The sequence below is a fragment of the Alosa alosa genome, chromosome 7 (assembly GCF_017589495.1).
Source record: "Alosa alosa isolate M-15738 ecotype Scorff River chromosome 7, AALO_Geno_1.1, whole genome shotgun sequence".
In the NCBI taxonomy this organism is placed as follows: Eukaryota; Metazoa; Chordata; class Actinopteri; order Clupeiformes; family Clupeidae; genus Alosa; species Alosa alosa.
The window spans coordinates 11244852-11255696 of NC_063195.1; the positions used below are offsets into that span (position 1 = coordinate 11244852).

At 40.5% G+C, this 10845-nt stretch overlaps 1 protein-coding gene across 1 annotated transcript in view; it reads left to right on the forward strand.

The window, feature by feature from the left end:
* The first annotated feature begins 5655 nt into the window (after nt 1-5655).
* Nucleotides 5656-10845, forward strand: part of LOC125297773 (B-cell receptor CD22-like) — a 10530-nt gene continuing 5340 nt past the window's right edge. Inside the window, exons 1-9 of the mRNA XM_048248235.1 lie at nt 5656-5819; nt 6405-6767; nt 7472-7723; nt 7835-8104; nt 8669-8935; nt 9074-9158; nt 9290-9341; nt 9463-9701; nt 10214-10278. Coding sequence (XP_048104192.1) covers nt 5669-5819; nt 6405-6767; nt 7472-7723; nt 7835-8104; nt 8669-8935; nt 9074-9158; nt 9290-9341; nt 9463-9701; nt 10214-10278 — 1744 coding nt within the window. The 5' untranslated portion in view covers nt 5656-5668. The remainder of the gene's footprint in view (nt 5820-6404; nt 6768-7471; nt 7724-7834; nt 8105-8668; nt 8936-9073; nt 9159-9289; nt 9342-9462; nt 9702-10213; nt 10279-10845) is intronic.

Below are 10845 nucleotides of genomic sequence, written 5' to 3' on the forward strand. Positions count from 1 at the left end.
GCTAAACGTTTGATTTTTTTTAATGTTGTCATCAGTTAACTTCATTCAACTGCACTTGTATGTAGGCTCTGCCGTTCAGTTTGGGACGTTCGGAAATTGCGTTAATGGGCGGAGAATTGCAGATAAAAGCAAACTCCATTTACACTATGGATTGAAAGTTTGATAAATATGACAGAAACTTGGGTCTGACAGCGTTCACAATCTGTGGTCTGTCCATGGCGCTGATAACGCTACGTTTGCAAATGTACCTACTGTACATCTGGCCCTCAGTGTCTTTACATTCACCCTGTTGCTGCTGGTCCTGCAATCTTTGTGCAACTTCCTATTGTGTAAATGATAAACTGTGGCCATCTGGAAATGCATTGTGGGAAATGTAACATTAGTTAGCACACCTTCAATACATGTTTTGTGTTTAATAAAAATACAGTGTACTTTACTTGTAATGACCTAGTTAGGTAAAAAAGGAATTCTCAGTAGTGTAAGTGCACTACACTAAGTAAGCATTCGTTTGCCCATCTTGTAATTCCTATTCCTTTTCATAATCTGAAGGTTGTGAGTTTGATCCTCACATGGGGCATGATGTTTTTTTTTTATAAACTATGACGATATACCATGGTAAATTCATTATTGGGGTGGGGGCTCTCTGCTGGGCCCTTAAAATTGTATGTTGTCTAGGGCTGTTGCATTCTGGGAACAAGCTTCCGCTAATTGCTTGACTAAAGATTTTATTTTTTTACAGTGCACAATTGCTGTGTTGAAATTGACACAAAATGTGTTGTCCCTGAGCACACACAGCAGATGTGTCATTTTTTAACACATCACTTCTGAGAACGTCATCAGACACAACCAACTAAGGTAAAACACAACTGATGGGCTTGAGGGCCAGCGAGCAATGTGTCAGAGACCCTCGGCATAGGCTACTATAATGAATTATGACCGGTTGATGGGCGGGTGCGGATATCATTATAGCAGCATGACGGAATAGCAGCGTGTCGGAATAGCAGCGTGTCGGAATAGCAGCGTGTCGGAATAGCAGCGTGTCGGAATAGCAGCATGTCGGAAAAGCAGCGTGTCGGAATAGCAGCGTGTCGGAATAGCAGCATGTCGGAATAGCAGCATGTCGGACGAAAAGCTTGTCAGAGTGGCAGCATGTAACCATTTTTACAAATATCCTAGCATATTGCTGCTTTCCAGACAGCCTGTAAGTTGCAACTTTAAGTCACGACTCACGACTTAGTAGCGTTCCAGGCAAAGACATGACAAGTCACGACAGACCCTTCTGGTGCTCATGTTTAAGTGTGTGTGACGTCAACAACGGTAACTGGGAGTACAACGATCTGGTACGAGTTCACGGGTAGTATGTTACAGGTTTGACTTCCTTTCAAGGGCACTTTCACGGGTAGAAGGTTGTGATAAGACGGGTTTTGGGTTGCCTAGAACGAGCCATTAGTCTACAAGACAAGGGGATGGAGCATCACTTGTCACATGTCAGTTATCAGCACATACAGTACTGTCAAGGCCTAGCATAAACGACTAACACACAGTCAACCAAATGACTAACCCAATGATGATAGCCTGCATGGAAATATTACCAACTTAACTAGGCTTTCAAAGAGAGTTATTCTCTACAGTGAATACGTTTCCAACACGCATCACAAGTTGTACCTTGTGCTTGATGTAAAACTAGTAGTCCTATGTTATCCCAACCTGAGCATCATCCACTTTCCAGTGTGTAAAACTAGTAGTCCTATTTCACTATGTCGACCCAATGGTCACTATGAATGTGATCTAGAGCTCCTTTGAAAAGAGAGAAAAGCGTAGACAAACTGGGCTGACCTGATGTCATGCAAGAGTTGAGATGTCATGAAAATTAGATGAGGGTGTCTGTTTGTAGCGTTCATAATAAGGAGATGTATAGACATCATGGTCAATGTTGACCAGAGGTTCCTGTTAATGTTGAAACCACATGCCTGCTAGCAGTTTCAGTCATTTCTGTAGTGCACTGGGTTGAAGCAGAGACACTGAAAAAAAAACAGTCTACGGTAACACTTTCTACAGTAGATCACTAAATATTGTGAGTATATCTATATAGACATCTATGTTTCGTTTCATGTTTAAAGTTTATTGTCATGTTCTCATAAAATGTATCATTAATGAAATGTATTATGTTCAAGAGCCAATTCAACTTGAAAGAATACATTAAATGGTAGTTATTAAAAAGGTATATTAGTTTTCTCTGTGTGGGGTGGGGGGTGCACAAAATGGGGTGTGTGGGAGGTATGTTGTGTTTTTAGTGGGTGGGTGGTGGGGGTGGGGTGATAAAAAGGTGTGTATTAAACTTGTGTACAAGTGAACAACTATTTTCTAGAATGAGCAATATAATGGCAATTGTTAGGCATATTTTCTGCCAGTGGTTTGACATTGTAAATAGTAACTTGGATGTCTCAAGTGTGATTGGCAAAATTAGGTCTAACCTTGTAAACACACATACTCTACATAATAGATTAGCATTTCTCTTTCTGTTCCTTTGTTATTAGTAGTCCCAGACGGGTGATCAGTTTTCTATTAAAAAAAAAGAATTAATGAGCACTAATTTCAAACAGGATTAGAAACAGTTCAAAGAATGAAAAACCCCAAAAACCGGAAACTAACACAATTTTTAGAAGAACGTAACTGAAAACAGGAATAGAACCAATTTAACTTGTTCCGGAGTGAAAACACTATTTTCAATTTTAGACATGCAGTTAATAACAGTATTTATCGTTCCAATTAACCTTTCTTTGAATATTATTTAAAAGTCCATAGGCTTGGAAAGTCACCTGCCCACACAGTGTTCTCCAGTCCAGTTAGTCAGATTTTATTCATCAGTATCTCCCCTATATAAATGGCTAGACCTACTAGAATTTCCATATCCAACACTATCTAACTGCCTTTTCCAAGTACCTGTATGTAGCCTTAATTACTGATTTACTGTGTGAAATAACATAGCCTAACAGACACCCTAGGAATATATCTGTATGCCTGTCATGCAGTTGGTAGCACCACACATAGGTAAGGCTATTACACGGCTTAAAGCAAGGACATGTTAGGCTATGTGCCTGAAAGATTATCAGACATTTTTGAAGATCTAATATTATAGGCTACTTTCAAATCTCGCCCCACACTTGTATTCAGGCACAGTGTTTTTAACAGTTAGCCTTGATATCTAATGCGCTTTGATTTAAGCTTTAAGCCTTTGTAGGTCTCACCAAGAAAAAAAAAAACATTAAAAAAATATGATTCCTACTTTTCCAGATCTACTTAGCTGTAATAACATAAATCTTTTTTTTAATATTATTTAAATGACCTGCCCATTTGTTTTTTTTTCTATTTTATGAGCCTCTTCCAAACAATTTTGTTGACCGTTAAGTGTAGCAGAATTTAGAATTGGATTATCTTACTTGACTAAACTAAACTATATCTCAATAATGGAGTTAAACATTTGACAGACGTTAAAGGGGGTGTCTCTTTCTCACTTCCCTGTCTCTCTCAACATTCTCTCTCTTTCTCTCTCTCTCTCTGTTCTCTCCAGTGGCGGAACAAGTCAGAGCCGGGCCGGGGGCGGGGCACATGACCGAGCCCTTTATTAAACTCATCATAACATAATTTTACAACATACACATGCCCGCAACAGCGGGTCTTACAAGCGTCAGCGCCACGGAGAGCAACTATGTAATTTTGAAGTCCATCGAACGTACATGAAGTGTAACCAAGAGAACAACAACAAAAACATTAGGCTACATGACCCCTAATAATAAAACAACAATAATACGCAGCACTGTTTGAAGGGCATACGACCAGCCTTGCGCTCCGCGAACTCGCCCACGATGCTCTGTGTAGCCTATGTCCATTTTCTTTGCTCTCTCATTCTCTATGGACAACATGGCAAGTCCACTCAGTCTCTCCTGTCCCATTGCTCCTCAAGTGGTTTTTAATGATCTTTAACTTGGAGAATGAGCGCTCAGAGGTTGCAACAGTGACGGGAAGAGTAAAAAATAAAATTAGGGCGGTACAAATCTCACTGAATGCAGAAGTTACTGCTGGGTGGTTGCCTTGGCAGAGCGAAGGGGTGGCTTCGGGGGCTCAAGCCCCGAATCTCTTTTTAAAAGCCCCGAATCTTTTTTTTGTATGTGTTTTCAATTTCCAACGATTCTCATTTCTAATTTAACTTCCCCTCGGTTTCTCTATAAATGTTACAAAATGTAGCCTACTATTACTGAGCAAATATCCCTTACTTTCAAAGCCCAATATTGACAGATAATTTGATTTCCCACACGATAAGTTTAGGCAATGCCAGAGCCGAGATGTAGCGGTTTACTGGCAGGAAAGTTCAGAGCGGCGCAGTAAGTTTAAACAGCAAGCCGGTAAGAAAAACTATTGTCAAGACATTAGGCAATTAGGCTACTGTACCCCGATATACAAAAATAAACTTCAGAAAGACAGAGAGTTTGTTGTACTGTATTCTGTAGTCTGTATTCTGTAGTCTCAATGACCAATCAATTGCGGACGTGCACAGACAGCTCAGACACAGAGTGCATATAGGCCTAGGTTAGGCTACTTTCACTTTCTAGAGCGCATTCATTAGGCTACGTAAAAGATGCTTCATACCAAAACAACGATCAAACATTATCAAATGTATCATGACGTGTTGTCACAAAGACTTAGCCTACTCCAATTAGAAAATCGAAACCAAAATCATGTAAGTGTAAGTGTTCTCACATTGACGCCTGTAGGAGACAATATCGTTGATCCAATTTTGTAAATTTGCACGTCGTAAAGTTCAATATGAGAGTTAAAATAAAGCCAGTCATACAGCAGAACATTTTATTCAATATTTTACACCTACTAAATCATCAAAGTAAATTTCAAAACTTTTCAGCTACTGTGAGTCATAACTCGTCTTGACTGGGGCAACCTATAAGCCTAATACGTCCCATGAAAATGATTGAAAAGAAACCGTTTGCATGATCTTAGATCCTCCGGCCTTGTGCCGTGGGAGAGGCCCGTCCCACCTTACCTGGAGATGGGGGAGGGGCGCCCTCGCACTGGGCCCCTGCGGTCCCGGGCCGGGGGCGTGCCGCACGCCCTCACCCCCTCAAGCTCCGCCCCTGGTTCTCTCTGCTGCTATATTTATCACCATTCAATGGCCTGATATACCAATGAATAAAGGAAGTGTGCATAGGCTAGTCTAAACAGGGCAGTTCTGTACTTCATGTCAGTGTTCTCTGCTGAGAGTCAATGTTCTCTGGGACCCAAATGGGAGGTAAAAAATACAGCATCCATGGTCGTCTTTCCACTGTCATGGCCAAAGGACTTCCTGTTTGTTGGACCAAGATCTTAATGAAAATAACAAGTAAAGGGACCTGTTCACTATTCAAACAAACAGAAGGTGAGAAAGTTGGTGACTCAAATAAACATGGTTATAGTACTATATAGGATTAGCTTGCTAGAACTAGCTTGATCCTCTACCCAAACCTAGGGACGACAGACTTAAAAAACGCTCTGAAGAAAAAAAAGATACCTACAGTATATCAATGAATGTTTTTATTCACATATTTGACATTAACACATTTACGTTCTGAGTGTGCAATCTTCTGCTAATTATCATTTCAAAGAGTGATTTGAAAATATGATACCTCGCTGCACCCTAAATCTTAAACTGAGAGGCCTTTTCTCCTTTTGTTGTATATTGCAAGTCTCCATGTCAAGGGTCATGCCACACATACCTCCAGTGTTTCTGCTTCTCTTCCAAATCCTATATGCCAGTCGAGGTCGTTTTGGTAAGAAAACACAGTGTTTCAGTTTGTATAATATATTATAATAACTCATATAACTTTGATTAAGACTGCATTGAAATGTCTTTTGAAAATGTCCGCGTTTTAAGTGTACACACAAAACTAAACTATCTGTACAAGTATATTTGTGTTGGTCTGGAGCACAATATGACTCCCAGCTCAGCTTGTTGCTTTGTGACTTTTTAAAGTCTTTCCCTGGTGACAGGTATCTGAGTCTGTCCTCATTGGCATATTTGTATCAGCATATATCTTTCCCAGACAGGTATTTTGAAAGTACATGCAAAACACACATTCATATTTGGGAACTAGCCTCATGCATACAGGCACATCACAGCTGTAGGGATGTCCTTTACCAACTTGTGCAACTCTTCATTCGAGTGATTATGTATTTGGTATCAGCAGTATAACACAGAAACACATTGTATTTCTTTAATGAATGTTGCAAATACTTGAGAATAACTAAGGTGCTAGTGATGTGTTATTGAGGGATAAACACAGACATTGAAAGCCTGTTTAGGTTATGAGATTATCTGTGTCTTGACTGGATCATCTGTCAATATTGTTTTTAAGGTATCACATCTCAAAAATGGGAGGTCAAATTCACCCGTCGCCATGTCTGTGCAGTGACTGGATCATCAGTGGTCATGCCCTGCTCTTTCACCCATCCTACTGGTCTCATGGTCTCCAAGGTCTACTGGCGCTACCGACCTAACCATAATTCAAGATTCACAAACATAACGGATGGGAATCCTAAATACAAAGGACGTATGCAATACTTTTGGAACAAGAACAATCGCAAGAACAAGACAAACTGCACATTCAAATTGAGCAAGTTGATGATGTCAGACAATGGAGAGTATTTTACGAGGATTGAAACAGAAGATTCTATAGAGAAGTGGATGAGTGGATCTAAGGTCACTTTGTCTGTGAAAGGTAGTGTGGACCTGGCAAACTGACATGACTTTGTCTGCATTCATATGTTTGATAATCTAAAAATCAACTATCATTTGCTATAGCTGATCATACTGTATGTCAGATTTTGCTGTCACTATATTCAGCTGAATTGTAGAACTGCAGTCTCCTCTAGCCTCATCTTTGCTGCCTTCATTATTTCCTTTTAAACGTTTCTTATATTAAAAAGCAGATATGCAGCCGTGGCCTACTGGTTAGGGCTTCGGGCTTGTAACCGAAGGGTTGCCGATTCGATCCTTGACCCAGTAGGAAAAATGTGGGCAGGGGAAGTGGTTGAGCACCGCTCTCCCATGCCCATATCCACGGCTGAAGTGCCCTTGAGCAAGGCACCTAAGCCCTCACTGCAAACATTCTGCACACTCAAATTGAGCAAGTTGATGATGCCAGACAATGCAGTATTTTGCAAGAATTGACACCATTGACAACAACTATTCAGTGAAATGACAGAGTAAATCTAAGGTGTCTTTGTCTGTCAAAGGTATTTGCAGTAAACTGACATGTTGTGTTTATTCATATTTTTGTAATGTAATATACCTTTTTCATAAGCTGTAGCTGTTATCACGTTGTGTTCTATATTGAAGAAAAAAAGTTATTCTTTAGTTTTAATTTAAAACAAACACTTACTTAATTATGATCACTGATCACAGTTTGTAATATTCTTGCAGAGCTTTCTGTTGGGGTTCCTGACCCAGTGATTGAGGGCAGCGTGGTAAAACTGATTTGCAACAACATATGCTCATCGATTTACGAACCCACAGTGATATGGAGAAAGAATGGACAAGATTTACCTGTCAAACAAACAAACAACAATGAACTCATCCTACAGAGTGTCAGTACAGAGCATGAGGGCAACTACTCTTGTGCACTGAAACAACATGAAGACCATCCATCCAAACCAGTGGAGCTTAATGTGATGTGTAAGTACCAGACGTGTACAGGGTCTGTGTGATAAAGTGAAATGTGTATGTTTTTAAAGCCAACAGATACATTTCCATGGTGTCCATTTTATGTCATCTTTTGTTTCCAAGTCCCTCCAAGGGTCCCGTCTGTCTCTGTCAGTCCTCATAGTCAGACACTAGAGGGCGCTTCGGTGACTCTGACCTGCAACAGTGATGCCAACCCACCAGTGGAGAACTACACCTGGTTTAACCGCAATGGCTCAATAGTTTCCAAGCTGGACACTGGAAAGTATTACAACATAGGGAATGTCAGCTCTGAACACACTGGAGATTACTACTGTGAGGCCAAGAACCTATACGGGGCCTCCAATTCTACTGATTTATACCTGGATGTTCACTGTGAGTACTTTCTTTACTTTATATCTAGGCTATGTATATGTACCCTAATTTACATGGAAAATAGACTTTCAAATGTTTCAAAAATGATTCAGATAGACACTTTTCATACGATAATTTATTTTTACCTGGATGTTCTGATGCTTTTTGAGGTTCCGGATATTGACGTAAAGTCCATTGCAGGAATCCTATGCCCCACTGTGTTTAAAGGAGAATTCTGGCAATTTTTCATGTACATCTCTTTTTCTCAATGTCACCGAGTACTGTCAGAAAAAAACCCCATCTATTTTACCTAGCTTGAGTTGCTGCAGCCAACAGTTAGAGCTTCAAGGCAGCTACAGTGCTACTCTCTGGGGGCGTGTTAATGAACCCCCATGTTCAAACCCCCAGAGTGTAGCGCTGTAGCTGTAGGCTGCAGCAACTCGAGCTGGGTAAGATAGAATGTGTTCATGTTTTTCTTACCGACAGTACTCGGTGGCCTCGAACAATGGAGATCTATGTGAAAAATTACGTGTAGAACCGTAAACTGTATATAAAATATACCAACAATGCAATACATCTTGACAGATGCTCCCAGAAAACTGTCAGCGTCCCTCAATCACTCTGGTAAAATAGCAGAGGACAGTTCAGTGACTCTGACCTGCAGCAGTGATGCCAACCCACCAGTGGAGAACTACACCTGGTACAGGAGGACTGCTGCTGAAACAGTGCGTGTGGGTACAGGAGAGAGAATCAACTTCGATCTGACCTCAGACAGGGCTGGACAGTACCACTGTGAGGCCCACAACAGTGCTGGATCCCTGAATTCTACTGGAGTTGAAGTTGTTTGGGCTGGTACGTTGTACCCAGATATCACCTGTTCACCACACACAGTGACATTGTTTTTTGCAGCAGTAGCAGAGAAGTCATATTTTTAGGATTGTGTAGCGTTTGAGGTATTTTGACACATTGTTTTTTGTGTGATCATTTTAGGGTTTGGCCAACAGAATGCCCCTCTGTTGACATTTGTAGGTTTCTTCACAACCCTTATACTGCTGATCAGCCTTGTGCTATGGAGGTGAACTGCATTATTGATCATTTTACTTGATTCTTCCCTCGAGAAAAGCTGTCCAGACACTGTGGCATGCTAAAGTAATGGAGGTGAATCTGCCTCATTAATTATTTTATGGCCTTTGTTCCCTTTAATAGGAAGAGGGCAAAGCCAAGTAACAACTCCAGAATCTCCGATGTCAACACACAAGTAAGCACTACTTGTCAGGGCGCCCATTATAATGGGGATTGTGCTGATGTTTTAATATACTATAGAGATTGTATCAGTATGTTGACCTTTGACCCTTTGATTAAACCCTTCATTCCCACAGGGTGGCCCCAGTAATGTGTATGACAACAGCACCAATATTCCTCTGACCTCTGACCCTGCCCAGAGAGTGGACGCAGGTGACCAGGATGATGTCCAGTACGCCAGCGTTCAGTTCAAGAGCTCCAGAGGTCAGCAGGTGCCCGTTTACTCCACTGTCCAGAAGTTCAAGCCCCACCCACAGCAGCAGGAGGAGGTGGAGTACGCAGCAGTCAACTTCTCTAGACCCACTGCTGCCACCCAGTGAGTAGAATGGGACATTGCACATACCACACACACCTTATTTACATTCTATATGATCAAATCCACTCTTACCAGCTAGTGTGCATAATGGTGCAATACACTCTGAAGACTTACTGAGGCATACTGAGGCGTGTCTCATTCACATTCAAACACCCTGTAGACTGGTAGACCTTTTACCTACAAAAGAGTTCTAAAAGGTCATACCCACTGTTATCATCTGTGCATTATTCTGTTACCACCAAGCAAATTGAAACAAGTCTTTTGGGGCCCAAATGTAACACTTCTGACTGTATTTACACTACATTAACGCTTGTTGACCACACAGTGTTAAAAATGTAGATGTAATTTTGCACACTGTATATTATTCTATTTGATAAGTGGGGTCCAAGCAGAAAAGCACCCATTTTGCTTCTCCCTTTGTCTTATTAGTCCCCCTCATAACATTATCAAAGTAATCATTGTTCTGGCTGTGTAGTTTCTAATAGTGGTGGTGTGTTTGCTCTCGTCCATAGACCTGAACAAGACCCTGTAATCTACAGTACAATCAACAAATCCAAACCCACCGAGCACACAGCATGTGATTTGGATGTTTAGTTGATAGGTACAGTAGTAAGGTTGGTTTTATACTTGTTAGGGTTTAGTGTATTGCAGCTTTTGAGTGGTAGATTTATATTTTTTTTATCTTTACATTTTGCCTTTACAGACAGTTATGTGACTTGTATTGACTTATCATCAATAACAATCAGGACAATGCTATGGTCTAAGCTAAGCACAAATGATAATGTTTTGTTTTCTGTCTTTTTAAGTAAGTGTATAAGTATTAAATATCTTTGAAATGAAGTGTCAGATTAATTATCATATTTCTGTTTCTTATGATGTGCCAGTAATCTCGGAACATTTAACAAATCTAATAGTTCTCTTTAACCCTTAATTCTACAAACTACTCCCACACCAGTTGTTGTATGACAAATAAAATCCAATCAATAAATAAATCATTTTGTCATAATTTCCTGTGCTCCATTCATCCTCTCACCAATGGTCAGTGCTGGATCGTGCAGATCATCCTTTATTCTCTCCTCAAACCTGACACCTCACATTACTGCTGAAATAGCCTAATTTAATGAATATACTGTAGGGCAATTCC